General features: G+C 35.3%; 3 protein-coding genes across 3 annotated transcripts in view; all 3 read right to left on the reverse strand.

Annotated features, from left to right (window-relative positions):
• The window catches only part of LOC104705496 (flavonol synthase/flavanone 3-hydroxylase-like), a 6,495-nt gene extending 3,282 nt beyond the window's left edge, over window positions 1–3,213 (reverse strand). The window contains exons 1-2 of the mRNA XM_010421513.1: window positions 3,004–3,213; window positions 2,726–2,877 (exon numbers count right to left, since the gene is read on the reverse strand). Of these exons, the coding sequence (XP_010419815.1) occupies window positions 2,726–2,877; window positions 3,004–3,213 (362 nt within the window). The remainder of the gene's footprint in view (window positions 1–2,725; window positions 2,878–3,003) is intronic.
• Window positions 9,852–10,280, reverse strand: LOC104705507 (feruloyl CoA ortho-hydroxylase 1-like). The gene has a single exon (XM_010421524.1). The coding sequence runs from the start codon at window positions 10,278–10,280 to the stop codon at window positions 9,852–9,854; it is 429 nt and encodes a 142-aa protein (XP_010419826.1).
• The window catches only part of LOC104783972 (flavonol synthase/flavanone 3-hydroxylase-like), a 2,329-nt gene continuing 1,351 nt past the window's right edge, over window positions 17,888–18,865 (reverse strand). Inside the window, exons 2-3 of the mRNA XM_010509062.2 lie at window positions 18,323–18,650; window positions 17,888–18,220 (exon numbers count right to left, since the gene is read on the reverse strand). Of these exons, the coding sequence (XP_010507364.1) occupies window positions 17,960–18,220; window positions 18,323–18,650 (589 nt within the window). The 3' untranslated portion in view covers window positions 17,888–17,959. The remainder of the gene's footprint in view (window positions 18,221–18,322; window positions 18,651–18,865) is intronic.

Genomic DNA, 18,865 nt, shown 5'->3' on the forward strand with positions numbered 1-18,865 from the left:
TTTTTTTTTTTTTTTTTTTTTTTGCAGTGTTGGAAGTTTTTATGTGTGAAAATTTATATGGTTTTATTTTTGTTCTCAAATACAGTAAAGCCTCTATAAATTAATAATATTGGGACCAAGAAAATCTATTAATTTATAGAGGTTTTAATTTCTCGATAAATTAATAATTATTAATTTATAGAGAGACTTTCCTAATTCAGTAAAAAAATATTAAAAATAAGATTTAATTGTTATAATTAATATTTTTATAAAATCAATTACAATGAAAATAACAATTATCATGTTTGACGATAGCACTCAAAGATTTTTATACAATAAAAATATCAAAAATGAACTCTAATAAAAGATAATGTGTTGATATATACATATATTTGAATAATTCTATATAATTATTAATTTATATTATTGATGAGACCATATATTTACAAATGATTTTCAAAAAAAATATTATTTTATTATATTATCAAATAGTGTCCAAAATTACATTAGTCCCAATTTGGGACCGGAGAAATTTATTAATTTATAGAGGTTGTACTGTATATATTTATTCAGTGGCAGTTTTTGTAATATACCATATGGTAGTAGGATCGAACTTTTAGCAACATTGCTTTAATAGGTATATAGAGATATACTATTTGTGAATCTGGCTTCGACTTACATGGGTCTTGCTTGTGATTTGGTGCTATATTGCTCACGTTTCCGAGTTCCTTCATATGTTGTCGAATTATCTATCTTTTCCCTATGTTTTATTATTGTAACAAGCTTTGCTTTGGAAAAACTCTTGAACCTTGTAACTTTTATCATATTGAATGAATGAAAACAAGATCTGTTTGTCCAAAAAAAAAAAAGTATATAGAGATATGCTTCAAAGAAAATTTGGAATAAAGTAATTTTTTTAAGGAAAGTGATTTTGATGCAAATAATTTGTAAAGGTTTTGTAGGGAAATTCAGCTAAGAAATTATTAAAACTAGGACTCAGACCCCCCGCGATGTCGCGGGGGAATTATTTTAGAAAAAGTTAATAAATTTGAAATTTGAAATTATACATTATGAAATCATTTGAATGTAATAGAATAGTTTGAATATATAAAAATTAAACATAAACTGTTACTAAAAGCACAACCATCAAAACGAAAACTTATAAACAAAAAATATTATGTAGAATAGACGTAAATTTGCAAAAAAAATCATAATGACAATGATCTTAACTGAGAATATTGAACTAATGGTTGTAATGAGTAAATGTAATATTTATCAAATAATTATAATTAAAAAGACATGACTATTTAAATAGACACATCTATTAGAATGAAAGTTGTGATGAAAAAATATAAATAAAATATAGTGAAAAGATACAACTCTATAATGAACAAATACAACCGTTTGAATTTTTTAAAAAGCATATAAAAACAAAAAATTTACGTAAAGGTACTACGAAAAATCGCAATTGTCTGTACTTCATTGTACCTAATAATCCATATAAACTGCTTTTAAATAGAAGACATCTTTATTACCATATTGAAAAGTTCAAATTCAAAAACTCACTATATAATCCATCTAACTGTTGGAAAAAACTTTAACAATTTTTATTAAATTTTTATATTTAAAATTAACTAAAAGTTGTAAATTAGATTCATCATTCTAAAAATCTTTAGTTAAATCAACAATTGGAGGATTTTCTTTACTTTTAAAAGAATGAATGCTAGAGAACAATTTAGAAAGATGTAAAAACTGTTGAGATTGAAAATTTATATTGTTTTGTGTCATTGCAAAAAAATGAAAACAGTTCAAACAAACAAATATATATAGATTTCAAAAGATATGAATGTCACAATAAACACAACTCTACAGTGAACAGTTGTAACTTTTCATAAATAACAGTTTTGATGAACCATCACGACTTTTCGGAAAATGTTCAAAAGGTACGAAAACACAACTGTTGATCGCATTTATTCGGATTGTTATTATATATAGATTAATAAAGTAGCTTTTGGTACAATGTTGTATTTTATTGAAAAAGAAGTATGATCAACTAAGCAAGAAATAGATATTGAAACTGAGTATGTATAACAATAACTATAATTAGAACACAGGGAATTACAATTTGCAGCGATAGTTAAGTGGTCAAGAGAGGAGGACCACAGGACATTTTAAATATGAATCTGGACGCAGTCTTATGAGTCGAAATTGGAAAACGTAAGTCAAATATAGATTTTTTTTTTTTTTTTTTTAACTGGCCTATCATGACTAGAAGGATGTGCTAATGAGACACTAAATTGTACACACTTGTAAACACTTTTTAATTGCGGTCAGCCATTACTCTTCAAAACAAACGCAATGGATTTGATTGATGATCTCTGAGACTCTGATGACCACGATCATTTTGGTTAGCTAGCGCAATCAATTAAAATAATTTGTTTTAGCGGTTTATTATTATGCACGAATAAATCATCTTTTTATTTTTCTTTCTTGCCAATACATGAGAAGGAAAACGAAACTCAATCACATACAAATCTTGGCACTTCCAATACACAGAAGTTATACACTTTATTGGTTCTGACACACATTATTTGATTAATATGATTGGTAACGATAAAACATTTGACACATTGTCTATTATGTCACAACTTTCAAATCATCGACTTGGATGGTTTTGATATCGAGTTTTTGAAAATTGCTTCTGTTTCTACTGGCGTAGAACTTACCCCATTTATAGCCTTTGTACCTTGGTGGGCTTTCAGGACTCACAAGCTCGTCTAATGGCTTCACTTCAACATCGTGTGAAGGCAACAAGAAGAATGGTATTGAGTATCTTTCTCTTGTTGTGTTCACCACCACTCTATGCTCTGCGCTCCAATAGTTATCATTCGTCCATATCTACATTATCATTTTTATTAATTATATAGTAGTAATACACTATATTCAATAATTAATTAATTATGATAGCTCTAGAATCTTTTAACGTGTTGTATAATATGACATAATTTCAAGGATATTAATTACCTCTATACAGTTTCCTAAATTGATGACAAGAGCATTAGGGACGGGTCTAACGGGAAACCAAACACCGTCTGATCTACGACTCACTTGTAATCGTCCAACTTCATCTTGAGCCAATACAGTTAGAACGACGACGTCTTTGTGTTGACCAACACCTAAAGCTAGGTCAGGTCTTGGACATGGTGGATAACGATTTATCCTTAAAAAACTCATTTGTTCTTTGAAGTAATCATGAAAACGCTCCTTTCGTAAGCCTAAGCTTAATGATATGAGTTCTATAAGCTTGAACGCTAACTTCTCAACGTTTCTTGCATATTCTTTACATGTTTCCTTAATAATAAAATAGAACAAATAAAATAAAGAAAATATTTAGCTTACATAGCAGACAACACAATAAATCATTTAAACCGGATCCGCTTCGTTGTTTCTCGTAAACACAAGTTAATGTACCTAATTAAAAAACATTACCTGAAATCAAAGATGGTAAGTGATTACCACTGTAAAGTCCAAATCCTGAAACCTAATTCTTTCGTTTCTCAAGTTTTTTTTCTGATCAGTTGATCTTGGTTTTTTCTCTTTCGTTTCTCTCTTGTTTGATCGGTTGATCATTGTTTTTTTTCTTTTCTTTTAAGTCTCGTGTGGAGATCTTTTTTTTTTTTCTTTTTTTTAGGTGTTTGGTGTCTCTGTTTTTTTTACTTCGAAGTTATGGCTACACAAGAGACACAATCTCTTACGCAAACCGGAGCTCTCGCCGCCATCGGTTCACCTGGCGGAAAAAAACGGTGATGGCTTCGTACTCTACGTCTTCAACGGACAACCCTGGTGCTATGATTTCAGCTGTTACCTTAACCGGTGACAACTACAATGAATGGGCTTCGGAGATGCTCAACGCTCTTCGTGCAAAGAAGAAGACTGGTTTTATTGACGGTTCCTTGAAGAGACCCGGAGCAGATAGCTCTGATTTAGAATCATGGACTTCAGTCAACTCCATGGTCGTTATTTGGTTACGTACGTCGATTATACCTCATGTACGTTCCACCGTTTCGTATCACACTAGTGCTCGTGATCTTTGGGAGAATTTGCGCAAACGCTTCTCGGTTGGGAATAAAGTTCGTGTTAATCATCTTCGTTCTCAAATAGCTCTTTGTCGCCAAGAGGGAAAATCCGTGATTGATTATTACGGGAAGCTTACCGCTTTGTGGGATGAGCTATACACATACAAACCTCTCCCGGTGTGTTCTTGTGATGGTTGTACTTGTGGCGTTTACAAAACGATTGCCACCGAAAGAGAAGAGGAGAAAGTGAATCAGTTTGTCATGGGTCTTGACGAAACCCGGTTTGCGAATGTGTATCATTCGATTATTAATGCTGATCCTTCTCCAGCTTTGGATCAAGCTTATTCGCGAGTCATCCGTGAAGAGCAGAGGATCTTGGCGGCTCGGTCTCGTGAACAACAGCAAGATGCTGTTGGTTTTATTGCTAGGCGTGATTCTCTTTCCTCTTCCCCGATCAGTGGAGATCAACGTGTGGAATCTTCAGGTCGGGAGCGTAGTTTGCTCTGTTCTCATTGTGGTCGTACTGGCCATGAAATGGCGTTTTGTTGGCAATTGGTTGTCTATCCGGAGTGGTACACCGACCGTAACGTTAGGAACAGCGGTCGTGGTTCTCCTGCAGGTCGAGGTCGTGGCAAAGGAGCTGGGCGTGGACGTGGTCAAGCCGTTGCTGCCTATACTACCAGTCCTAATGTCACTATTTCTGATTTTTCTCCTGAGCATTGGAAAGCTCTTTCCTTGGTTGCTCTTCAAAAGCTGAAAAGCAACCCGATAAGCTCTCTGGTAAGATTCCTGGTGATGTGATCATTGATACAGGAGCCTCTCATCACATGACTGGAAATATTTCCCTTCTTACTGATTTGGTTGACACACCATCTTGCTCGGTTGGGTTTGTTGATGGTAGTGTTACCTTTTCAAATCGTAAAGGCATTCTTCATCTCACGGATAGTGTTTCCTTGTTGGATGTTCTTTATGTTCCCAACTTAAATTGTTCTTTAATATCGGTTTCAAAGATTCTGAAGCAAATGAAGAATTGTTTTGCGTTATTTACCGATACTCTTTGTGTTTTACAGGACCGTTTCACGAGGNTGGGCTTCGGAGATGCTCAACGCTCTTCGTGCAAAGAAGAAGACTGGTTTTATTGACGGTTCCTTGAAGAGACCCGGAGCAGATAGCTCTGATTTAGAATCATGGACTTCAGTCAACTCCATGGTCGTTATTTGGTTACGTACGTCGATTATACCTCATGTACGTTCCACCGTTTCGTATCACACTAGTGCTCGTGATCTTTGGGAGAATTTGCGCAAACGCTTCTCGGTTGGGAATAAAGTTCGTGTTAATCATCTTCGTTCTCAAATAGCTCTTTGTCGCCAAGAGGGAAAATCCGTGATTGATTATTACGGGAAGCTTACCGCTTTGTGGGATGAGCTATACACATACAAACCTCTCCCGGTGTGTTCTTGTGATGGTTGTACTTGTGGCGTTTACAAAACGATTGCCACCGAAAGAGAAGAGGAGAAAGTGAATCAGTTTGTCATGGGTCTTGACGAAACCCGGTTTGCGAATGTGTATCATTCGATTATTAATGCTGATCCTTCTCCAGCTTTGGATCAAGCTTATTCGCGAGTCATCCGTGAAGAGCAGAGGATCTTGGCGGCTCGGTCTCGTGAACAACAGCAAGATGCTGTTGGTTTTATTGCTAGGCGTGATTCTCTTTCCTCTTCCCCGATCAGTGGAGATCAACGTGTGGAATCTTCAGGTCGGGAGCGTAGTTTGCTCTGTTCTCATTGTGGTCGTACTGGCCATGAAATGGCGTTTTGTTGGCAATTGGTTGTCTATCCGGAGTGGTACACCGACCGTAACGTTAGGAACAGCGGTCGTGGTTCTCCTGCAGGTCGAGGTCGTGGCAAAGGAGCTGGGCGTGGACGTGGTCAAGCCGTTGCTGCCTATACTACCAGTCCTAATGTCACTATTTCTGATTTTTCTCCTGAGCATTGGAAAGCTCTTTCCTTGGTTGCTCTTCAAAAGCTGAAAAGCAACCCGATAAGCTCTCTGGTAAGATTCCTGGTGATGTGATCATTGATACAGGAGCCTCTCATCACATGACTGGAAATATTTCCCTTCTTACTGATTTGGTTGACACACCATCTTGCTCGGTTGGGTTTGTTGATGGTAGTGTTACCTTTTCAAATCGTAAAGGCATTCTTCATCTCACGGATAGTGTTTCCTTGTTGGATGTTCTTTATGTTCCCAACTTAAATTGTTCTTTAATATCGGTTTCAAAGATTCTGAAGCAAATGAAGAATTGTTTTGCGTTATTTACCGATACTCTTTGTGTTTTACAGGACCGTTTCACGAGGACTCTGATTGGAGCCGGTGAAGAGCGTGATGGGGTCTACTATTTAACGGATGTGGCAACTACTAATGTGACTCGTGTGGCGGCTTCGGTTGATCCGACTTTATGGCATCAGCGGTTGGGCCATCCGACGTTTTCTGTTCTTTCTTCATTACCCGTTTTTTCTGGTGTTTCAAATTGTGCTAGTCCAAGTCCTTGTGACGTTTGTTATCGGGCTAAGCAAACTCGTGATGTTTTTTATGATAGTATCAATAAGACAACAGAGTGTTTTGAATTAATCCATGTTGATGTTTGGGGACCATACCGTGTTGCTTCTTCTTGTGGAGCCGTTTATTTTCTAACAATCGTTGATGATTTTCCCGCATCTTCTTATTGCCAAGTCTGAAGTACGACGGGTGATAGAAAATTGTTGTGCTTATTCCGAACGACAGTTTGATAAGAAAGTCAAGATGGTGCGTAGTGATAACGGTACATAGTTTATGTGCTTGGGAAAGTTTTTTGCGGATAAAGGGATTCTTCACCAGACCTCTTGCGTTGGTACGCCTCAATAGAATGGTCGTGTTGAGCGTAAACACCGTCACATTCTTAATGTTGCTCGCTCTCTGTTATTTCAAGCTGGTTTGCCGGTTTTATTCTGGGGAGAGGCTATTCTTACTGCTGCATACATTATTAATTGAACTCCTTCGAAAATACATGTGGGACGATCACCCTATGAAGTTTTAATTGGTATCAAACCGGACTATGGTCAGCTGCGAGTATTTGGTTCTTCCTGCTATACACATTTGCGCGCTCGAGATAAGGACAAATTTGGCTCACAGAGTAGTCATTGTATATTCGTTGGTTACCCCTTTGGCAAGAAAGGTTGGCGGGTTTATGACCTGACAACGAATGAATTTTTGGTTTCTCGAGATGTGGTGTTTCACGAGAACGTGTTCCCATATTTACAAAAGCCTGATGTGTCATCATTTATCCCGGAACCACCAACTCTAATCGACGGTGATTGGGATCTCGAACCCGCTTCCGTTGATAGGGGGAGTCGTGGTTCCGTGGCATCGGAATCTTTTCCTCCCGTGACGCAAGATCCTGAAGTAGTTCCTGTCGATGATGTTCATCGTGATACGGTTCCATCTTCTCTGCTTCCGCTACGTGATGACTCTCCTCCTATAACCTCACGGCCCGACTCAACACCGGTCCTTGTTCCTTCCGATGATATTGTTGATGTTGTTCCTGAATCTTCTACACCCGCTGTTGTTGATGCTACTCCGTCAACTGTTGTTGTTGCTGCTTCTACTGATGAGGATGATGACTTAGGCAAAGGGAAAAGAGCAAAATTCCCGTCGACCAGATTAACCGGTTATGTCACATATTCCGCTTGTGTTGGAGAGGATACCCATCACGCTCTCCCCTCTCCTCTCGTTCTCGAGTCCTCGTCTACGAGTTCAGGGAACACAAAGTATCCTCTCACGCACTATATTGCTGATGATTTATTCTCTCCTCCGCATCGTGCTTTTCTTGCAGCCGTGACTACGGGTACCGAACCCTCTTGTTTTAACGATGCTGTACAAGACGACCGGTGGAATAATGCCATGGTTAGTGAAGTCGATGCCCTTGAGCTTAACAATACAATGAGCATTGTCGATTTACCTCCAGGAAAGAAAGCTCTTGGAAATAAATGGGTGTATAAAATCAAGTATCATACGGATGGGTCTATTGAGCGATATAAAGCTCGTCTTGTGGTTCTTGGAAATCGCCAGGTTGCTGGACGTGACTTTGAGGAGACTTTTGCTCCCATTGCTAAAATGTCTACAGTTCGTGGTTTAATGCAAATCATTTCGTCTAAAGGATGGGATGTCCATCAGATGGATGTCCACAATGTGTTTTTTCACGGAGATCTTAAAGAAGAAGTTTATATGCAGGTGCCTATGGGTTTCCACCATACGCATCCAAATAAAGTTTGTCGTTTACATAAATCTTTGTATGGTCTTAAGCAAGCATTGCGGTGCTGGGTTGCTAAGTTAGCGAATGCCTTGTTGGAATATGGTTTTGAGGAATCTTATGCTGATTACTCTTTGTTCATCTTGACCCGCGGTGACGTAGACTTGCGTGTCCTTGTTTACGTCGATGACCTTATTATTGTGGTAATCACTTACCGTCTTTGACCTTGTTTAAGGAGTATTTGAGCAAGTGTTTTCACATGAAGGATCCAGGGAAGCTTAAGTATTTTCTTGGTATTGAAGTTGCTTGTAGTACGGAGGGTATTTTCTTATCTCAACGCAAGTATTTGCTTGATATCGTGGCTGAGTCCGGACTCCAAGCTGCCACGCCCTCTAGGCTTCCTATGGACCAGAATCATAAACTTGGTCTTGATTCAAGTCCTCTACTATCGGATCCCATGCGCTACCGCCGACTATTTGGTCGTCTAATTTATTAAAAGGTTACACGTCCGGAGCTTACTTATCCTATCCATATCTTGTCTCAGTTTATGAAAGCTCCCCGCGAGGCGCATTGGGATGCTGCGTTGCAGGTGGTTCGTTATCTTAAAGGATCGATTGGTCACAGCATTTATATTGCAAGCAGATACAAAGCTTATTCTTACGGCATATTGTGATGTTGATTGGGGTACATGTCCTTTAACCCGTCGCTCTCTTAGTGCGTACTTTATGTTTTTAGGAGGCTGTCCTATTTCGTGGAAAACTCAGAAGCAAAAGGCGGTTTCTCGGTCTCCGGCAGAAGCTGAGTATCGTTCCATGGCCGACGCTTTAAAAGAAATTATTTGGTTGCGTCAGCTTCTTGAAGATTTTGGGTTCCCACAACACGCTCCGACGAGGTTGTTTTGCGACAACAAAGCAGCTTTGCACATTGCGGCAAATCCCGTCAAGGGCGGATGTAGGTGTAATGGAGGTGGGGCAAGTGCCCCATACTCATTCTTAATAATTCTTCAATTTTATCTATTGTGTATAACATATCTTAGCACATTTGGTTAAAAGTGCCACATACTATGTCAAAAGAGGAGGGTTCAATGTCTTTCATCTACAATTTTTTATCACTTTTTATGTTTTGGCTTGTATTAATATTGCTAAAAAAAATTTTGTTAAGGTAAGTATTCATCTGTGCCCCATGTTAATTTTCCTCCTGGATCCGCCACTGAATCCCGTGTTCCACGAACGTACGAATCACATCGAGCGTGATTGTCATTTTGTTCGAGACGCTATTCAAGACGGTGTTATTTCTACATCAAATGTTCGCTCCGAAGATCAGCTGGCCGATATTTTGGCAAAAGCCCTTGGTTTTCAACAGTTTACTCTTCTAATGTCCAAGTTCATGTGTCATATGTGTTTTACCTTGCTCAGCAAGTATTGTGTAGGGATTCCTAGCTATTGAGTCGTGTATATAAACATTGTAACGCCGTTGATAAATAAACATACACACATATTCTCTTTATACTACACAAGCCTTAAACCTTCATCTTCAGGATCAGTGGAAGAATGAATAACCGTTGGATCTTTGATATTAATATCGAACACTTCTTTCCAGTCTTTAATGTTTATCGTGTGCTCTCCATCGTGATACCCTACTTGATTCACCTCGTCTCTCTTCACCTTCAGCTTCTCTTCCATTGGCAAATTGAAAAACATCCTTGCAGTCTTCTCCACACGGTGTCTTGTGTCGCAAGGCACACCATGATTGATCACCTGAAAGAATCCCCATTTCTCACAGGCGTCACCAATCTCTGAGATAACGTTTTGGACATCTTCGGGATCGTCGAGGCGCGAGAGATCGATCACGCGTATCTCTTCGGGTTGGTTAGGGATGAAATTCGAATCTTTTCTATGCTCTGGTGGTTGGATGTAAGTTGGATCAATATCCTCCATTATTACAACTTACGACTAAGAAACGTTTTGAGGCCAATTGAAAGAGCTTTGCATTTATACTGTGTTTGGATGTCTCTAGAACCATAATGTGGCTAACTATCTACCACTACATTTTTCAAGTAAAATAATAGTAATCAAGATATATTAATTTATTTTCCTTTGTTTTGTTGTCCTTTGGTTTTTTACAACGAGCCCATAACTATATCTTTTGGGTCGTTTCTTTACATGCATATGTGTAAATCTATGTCTAACGTAGCATGTAGGTAACTAATCAGGGATCTAGAAACATAATATATTTAACATAGAATTTTTTAATATAAATTAATATATGAACATTTACTAAAAGACATGTAAATGTAGATTTTTTTTATGTGTTAATCATGCATTAATTATAGTTTTTCACTTTTTGTATTAACGTCATTCCTTTACAGAATAACAAAATGGTTTTTTAAAAATGACAAATATGGTAATCACTTATTACTAAAATAGTCAAAAGAGAAAGTGTGTAACTAAAAAGAAGTTAGTAGAGAACATGGTGCACTCAACAAACCAATCTCCATCACAAATTAGTTACGTAAAAACCTTCAAAATTATCAAATCTTATATAGGGCACGTCTCGCAGTACTCAGCCACACATACGTCCCAGGTCCCCCCTATGTATAAGTATAGCTGTGCTTGTCATAGATTCAAACATGCAAGGCAAGGTTACGTACGATAAATAATTCAAAATAGCCAGAACAACCTTAACTAAGCCATTGGTTTCACTCTTATACGATTACTTTTATGAATTTAGCTAGAACATATTAAGGGTACGAATGGTTGTAGCAATTGGGACGCACAAATCCATCTGCAGACTGTACTGCTTTTTATTTATCATTCAGTATTCTGCAGTGGTGCGGTCCAAATAAAACAAAGACAAAATCGCAGCAGACCAACTGCGGACCGCTTTAACATACAAATAGAATTGATTTACAGTGGTCTATAGTCCGCCTTAAAATAGAGCGGCTGAGACGACAGATAAATTTGGCCGTCTAAATTGCAGTTATCATTAAAACTCTAACTATTTAAAAGTTAAAAAGAATATAAACAAAATAATGTGACCCTAAATAATATAAATTTATTTTTCTGGAAAAAAACAAAGAGATGGGGGTATCTAAAAGGGTCCAGAAACACCAAATTCGAGGGGCTGGAGTGAAGATAAGTAGAGTGATCGATGGGACGTATCACCAACCCAAAACACCAAAATTAGCTAATCATAATATGCCACGTGTGTTTATCATGGTTCTCGAAGTTTCTCCTATTTTTTTGGCAATATTATTTTATATTTAATAAAAATTATTATAAAAAGTAATTGATTTTGTGGTAAATAAAAATATAAATAATAACAAAATTTTATATCCGCAGAAAAATTGGTATACCGAATAAAAAAAAAATGGAGAGAAAATTCTAACTTCTTTATAATTCGATCATATATATAAAAATAAAAAATAAGTTATTATATCTGCATAGTGAGAGTGAACTCCACACAAAATAATAAACAAGGAATGATTTTACCTATGAATTTTTTGTGTTGTCTCTTTTATTGACTTTCACAACACTCCTTCTTGGAGACCAGTGTCACTATGTCCCCTTGCGTAATATTTTTTATTGCCTCGTTAAAAACCTTTTTAGGAAAATCCAATGGGAAAAACCTTAGTAAGGTAAAAATAGTACAATCTCGCAAGCTCCCCCTCGACTGATCAGGATCTTATCTTACAAGTCTTGTTGATGACGAATTCCAATGCTATGGACATGTTTCCTGAACATAGTCGTGGGTAATGATTGTGTGAAGAGATCTGTAGAATTCACGGATGATCGAATATATCTTACTTTAATGTCTTTATTCTTGAGTGTATGAAAAGAATTTTGGAGGGATATATTTGGTTTTATCACTTTTGATATACCCTTCCTTTGTTTGAGCAACACATGCAACATTGTTTTCATATAAGTTAGTTGGCTCTATATTATGAAATATTCTGCTACTTGATTTAATGTGTTGACTTGGTTCATGAAAAATTCTCACACTTCTTGGTGTTACTTCTCGAGCATTTCAGCTTCGGTAATTGGCTTACCACAATATTTTAATTGCAATACAATCCTCAGCATAACGGAATTATAATCCTCCACTTTCTCAAAGTCCTGGAATCTCAAGTTTTTTTAGTCTTCTAATGCATGAGGGAGGGTTATTTCTCTCTGGTTGTCAAATCTTGCTTTAAAGCTTGCCACAGCTCTGCTGGGTCTTTTATGTGTGCATAGTCATGCGTCACATTTTCATCGATATGTTTTCTCAAGAATATTATTGTCTTGGCCTTATCTTTGGAAGGCGACATATTTTCCAATTTTATAGTCTCCAAAAATTCTTGTGACTCTAAATAGAGTTCCACATCAGTCGTTTATGCTATGTAGTCTGCTCCAATAATTTTGAGAGCCGTAAACTTAAGCTTCTCAATGTTTGCCATTAGTTATCTAAACACAAAAGCAATAAATATTATTAGTAAGATAATTTTATTTATTTTAGAATGCACCATTTATATTAATAATACAGGCGATTACAAAGAACACAGATGCATAGAAAAGTAAACCAGTGTTAATGGTAAACTCTTAATGGACAAAGAACACAAATGCATACAAAAGTAAACCAATGTTAATGGATAAAATCTCTAACGAAGAGACCATAAATACAAGTAATAATTGCAATTAAACAAATAATTAAAAACAAGCTAATCATTTTTCAAAATGAAAATTTAAATAACTTTCTTTAGAAAATTTTATGAGAAGTGATGCGACTTAAGATGAATGAAATAGTGAAAATATGAGTGTATTGATAGATTGAAAATTACTGTTTATAGCCTTTGAAAAGTGTAATATTTTTTTTTTTAAAAATTTGTGTTAGTCACATTAGCGTCACAAATATGTCGCTAAAAGGTAGCAGAAGAGTGACATATTGACGTAGTCCTACCAGCGTGGCAAATCAGTCGCATATTGTGACGTTTTTAAGACTACCTAATATACATCACAAAATAAAAATCTTGAATTTTACACATTATGAACAAAACTTTTTATATAAATCACTCAGGAGCACTCATAGTAGTAGTATAAAGTACATGTAATAGTAAGATTTAATAAAACATTGTTTTCATCACTTAATTTTAAAATTTTTCTTCATTGCAACACATTCTCATAAAAGAACATGCACTTTAGATAGATTTGGAACTTATGGATGTTTAATTTATAATCATTGAAAATTAAGACTTTGAGAAAGTTATTATTGATAAGGTCGAGCAAAACAAAGCATAAACATAAAACTAAACATGTAAATAATCTCAAATGTGAAATTTCAAATTAAAAATATCTAGAGTGGGTAAACAGTCTTAAAGGAGTAGCTAAATCAGGTGTTAGTCGCAAATTCTTCAAATATTTGTCGCAATCTCGTAGCAAATAATGACCTCTTTGTTACTAAATCAGGGTAAAAATGAAGTTGCAAATAAGTCCTCAATATGCGACGTTTTTGCTACTATCATTACCGACTAATTAACTAGTCACATTGTAGTCACAATTTGTAGCCGTTGTGCGACCTATATATATTCGTCACGAATTAGTCATAATGTTGTCCTAATTTGATACTCTTTTGTGACTTATATCTTTCGTCGTTAATAAGCGACGTTTTTCTCTCCAATTATTATGTAGTCGTTGAATCGTCACAAAGTAGTCTCATAAGAGTCGCTCTATTTTGCGACCAAAAAAATAGTCACAAACTGGAGTCCCAAATTGCAGGTTTTCTTGTAGTGTGTTGGTGAAAAGTATTAAACATAAAATAAATTATAAATTGAACAATCAATTTAAATTTAGCAATTTCAAATATATGTTAATATACCGGTGGCTCAGCCTCCTTATATATTAACCATAATATAAATATAATATAACGGCAATATTATGGTGACAGAGTGATCCACATTATAAGAGTAAATATATTATGACGGAGTCATCTACATTATCGGCGGCTGAGCCGTCCATTGTTATGGTGCGTGAAGCAGCCATTAAAATAATTAATTATAGGAGCAGAATACCACCTATTATAAATAAATAATAGTATTTTGAACAATCACTGATTTTTTTTTTAACGAGGCTACATATCGCCCGGTAGAATAACATATAGAGTATTATATATATATATATATATATTATAAATATATAATCATAACCCACCGTAAAGTGCTTGTGCTGATAACGTGTTATAAAAAAGTGTTTGATTTTGTGGTGAGAAAAAATATAAATAATAGTGAGAAATTGATACCCGCAGAAGGATCAGGATACTGAATAAAAGAGAGACGGAGAGAGGGAATTCTAACTTCTTTATAATTGAAGTTTTGTGAATTGTATTCGTGGTTTACAACGATCGAATTCAATCGCTTATATAGAAGTAAAAAAAGTAAGTTACTATGTGTGCATAGTGACGGTAGGCTCCACACAAAATAATAAATAACTAATGATTTTAACCATGAGTTTTTTGAGTTGCCTCTTTTATTGACTTTCACAACACAACATATATTGTTCCATGATATTACAATGTCTTCTTTATCCTAGCATCTTTTGCGAGACCATCAGCTACAACGTTTAAAGAACGTGGAATCTTTACAAAAGTTATAGTCTATTATGAAAGGGCAATGTTCTCAATGTCCTAGTGGGCTGCTAATAAAGACTGATCGCCTTGTTGAAGTTTATGTCCGCCATTGGAGATATGAGATACTTTTTTATATAAAGTTTCCGCATCTCTACAAAACATAACATTGTTATAACCTAGCTTGCTCGCATACAAAACATGCCTCGAAGTATAAATTGTGCGTTTCTGTTGTACATAACCTAACCAATGCCTGCACAATCATTTGGAGAACTCCATGACCCATCAACAAAGCAGCAATAATCTTTGGCTTTTTGTATAATTGGAACTGATGGATGTAATTGCTGCCAAAGACTGATGCTCTTTGTGTCTCAGAGATTGTTGCTTATGTGGAACTTCTTTGCTAGTTTCAGAGCTTTCTTTCCATTGCTGAAAAATAAAACACAGTCTCTCCTACTTTCTTAGTGTTAAGATCAAAGTTTATGTTTTGACTACGTAACAAAATACAAAATTTAAAGTAACCAATAGACAACATACATAATCTCATTACAAAATTCTAACATCTACCGGTCTAGATGGTTTTATCAAAACAAAGTGAAAATTACCTTTTGAAGCTTTCTTTTGTTTTCAAGTGGTCATATTAGTGGGATATATATATGATCGTCAAATTAGCTTTGTGTAAAATGTTTGTATGGTAATTTGGATGCGGAATACGTGTGTTACTATGCATGTAATTAAGATGCATATGATTTCATAATAACTTAGTAGAAACCAAAAACCAAAGAAAATTAAAAGATAAAATTCAAGATCATCTCCATCAGTTATCTTTGAGTAATGTCTACAGATTATTTTATAATTAATTTTAATAATATTTATTAATAAATGTCTTTAAAGTGTCCAAAATATTGTCTTAAATGTCTATTTGGAGACATTTTACTCCTTTTAAAACACTATTCATTAAATAACATCAAAATTAATTATAAAAAAAAACTTAGACCCTCAACAAAAAATGACCAATGAATACGGGGGTGTATTCAACTTGACATTTTAAGTGATTTGTATAAAATTTACAAATTCTATGTTATTCAATCATTAATTTTAAAAAGTCTATTCAAATCCACTGTTATTGAACTAATGATTTAAAAATCTACTTTAAAATTCAATGTTAATCAAAACAGTTTGTGGATTTGGATTTTAATAAGTTTTAGAGATTTGGGAGGATTTGTTTAGTTAAAAATACATAAATATAAATCTCATAGTTTTAGGTAAGATTTAAAAGAATTAACATAAATCATATCAACTTCTATAAAATATATCAAAATTCCAAATTTTCTAAATCCTACAATCCTCCAAAATCATATTTTGAATACACTCAGTAATGAAAGCGGTGAATCATTATTATTCTCTCCCTAGCTTAGATAAAAATATAATATAATTGTAATGGATATGATGATTAGTTGGTGATCTCCAACTACGACTATTTTGGTAGCTAGCAATCGATTAAAACAGTTTGTTTTAGTAGTCCATTATGGACGAATAAATAATTTTTGTTTTTTTTTTCTTTTTTTTCTTGCCATAAACTAAAGAATAAAATTTTTAAATGTTTCCATCTCATATATTTGTTAAATGTCTTAATATTTTCTAATAATTAATTTTATTTTTATTTTGTGATGAGTGTCTTTAGTTTAGATGAAAATTCTTCAAGTAGACATTTAAACATTTAAAAAGATACTTTTACCTCTTTTAAAGACATTTATCATAAAATAACTTTAAAAATAACATTTTTTTAAGACGCTTACAATAAAATGTGGAATTAATGGAGATGGTCTACCACCAAAAACAAACTCAATCACCTAAAAGTCTTGCCACATCCAGTACACAAAACTTAACAAATCTATTGGTTCTGACTTCTGACACAAATTTAGGACCACACACATTACTTGATTAATATGATTGGTAAAAGATAAGAACATCGACACATATAATACGTGTCTATTATGTTACAAAGTCATCGATTTGGAAGTTTTCGGTTTCTAATTTTCCAAAATCGCTTCTGTTCCTACTGACGTAGAACGTAGAAGAAAAAAAACCTTCTTTTAAAAATTAAAATAACCTTTTTAGCGGTTTATTATGCAGGAATAAAACATCCGTGGTCAGGATGGCAAGTTATGGGTGCCTCCGCCTAAGGACTGGTTAAAGTGTAATATAGGTACTTGGTCCAAAAGAAATGAACTGGCTGGTGGTGCTTGGGTCTTGCGAGATCACAATGGTGTTGTCCTACTCCATAGTAGAAGGGCTTTCTCCAAAGTAGCCGACCAAAAAGAAGCTCTGTTTATATCTCTTATTTGGGCTATAGAGAGCATGAGAAGTCACAAAGTTGATAAAGTGATATTTGCTCTTCAGGAAAAGTTCCTGGTTTATGCTATTTTTAGACCACAAGCTTGGCCATCTTTCAGATATCAAGCGATGGAGGCCAGGTTTTTGTTGCAAGTGTTCAAGTCTTGGAGAATTATTTTGGAAAGTTCAATCTCAAACAGAGGAGCCCTTTTAATAGCCCAGAGTGTTACAAGTGAGTGCAGGTTGCAGTCGTATGTTGCCTCAAACCATCCTATATGGCTTCATCAAGTGTTTATGGAGGAAAGACAAACACTCTCTGTTTGATTTTGAGCTTTTTTGGGTAAATTTTTTTGTATGGGTTCACCTGAATCGGGGTTAGGAGTAGCGGTAAGTAGGTTTACTTTATCAAAGGCATATCTGCTACCATATGTGGTTTGTAATCTTTGTAATTACGATCGATATCCAATATATAATTCCAGTTGATCAAAAAAAAAAAAACATCTCTCTTTTTTTTCTTTTTGCCAATACATGATAAGGAAAACGAAACTCAATCACATACAAATCTTGGCACTTCCAGTACACAGAAGTTATACAATTTATTGGTTCTCACACAAATCCACACTCACACACATTATTTGATTAATATGATTGGTAACGAATAAAACATTGACACATATATAGTCCATTATGTCACAACTTTCAAGTCATCGACTTGGAGAGTTTCGATATCCTGGTTTTGAAATTTGCTTCTGTTTCTACTGGCGTAGAACTTACCCCATTTATAGCCTTTGTACCTTGGAGGGTTTTTAGGACTCACAAGCTCTTCTAATGGCTTCACTTCCACATCATGTGAAGGCAACAAGAAGAATGGTATGGAATATCTCTCTCTTGTTGTGTTCACCACCACTCTATGCTCTGCGCTCCAATACTTATCATTCGTCCATAGCTATGTTATCATTTTTATTATATAGTAATACTCATTAGTTATGATAGCTAGAATCTCGTAATGTTGTGTATAATATGACATAATATCAAGGATATAAATTACCTCCATACAGTTGCCTAAATTGATGACAAGAGCATTAGGGACGGGTCTAATGGGAAACCAAACACCGTCCGATCTACGACGCACTTGTAATCCTCCAACCTCATCTTGAGCCAGTAAACCTAACACGTCTGGGTCTTTGTGGTGACCAACACCTAAAGCTAGGTCAGGTCTTGGACATGGTGGATAACGATTTATCCTGAAAAAGCTCATTTGTTCTTTGAAGTAATCATGAAAACGCTCTTTTGGTAAGCCTAAGCTTAATGAAATTAGTTCTAAGAGCTTGAAAGCTAATTTCTCAGCGTGTCTTGCATATTCTTCACATGCTTCCCTAATAATAAAATATAACAAAGATAGAGAAATAAATTAGTTTACATAATTGAATAATAATAATAATAAAAAATCATTTCATCGAACCTTGTGTGTGCTATATATGTGTAAGTAATAAGCTTGTCATACAAAGTGGTGGATGCACCGTTGGGAGGATAGGATTGGAATCCAATTGGTTTGGTAAACATGAGGTTGTGATTATATTTGTTAAAAGAA

Source organism: Camelina sativa, chromosome 1, assembly GCF_000633955.1.
Source record: "Camelina sativa cultivar DH55 chromosome 1, Cs, whole genome shotgun sequence".
Classification (NCBI taxonomy): Eukaryota; Viridiplantae; Streptophyta; class Magnoliopsida; order Brassicales; family Brassicaceae; genus Camelina; species Camelina sativa.

Coding starts and splice junctions, on each gene's coding strand:
- LOC104705507 (XM_010421524.1), bottom strand. CDS start 10,280: ATGGAGGATATTGATCCAACTTACATCCAACCACCAGAGCATAGAAAA.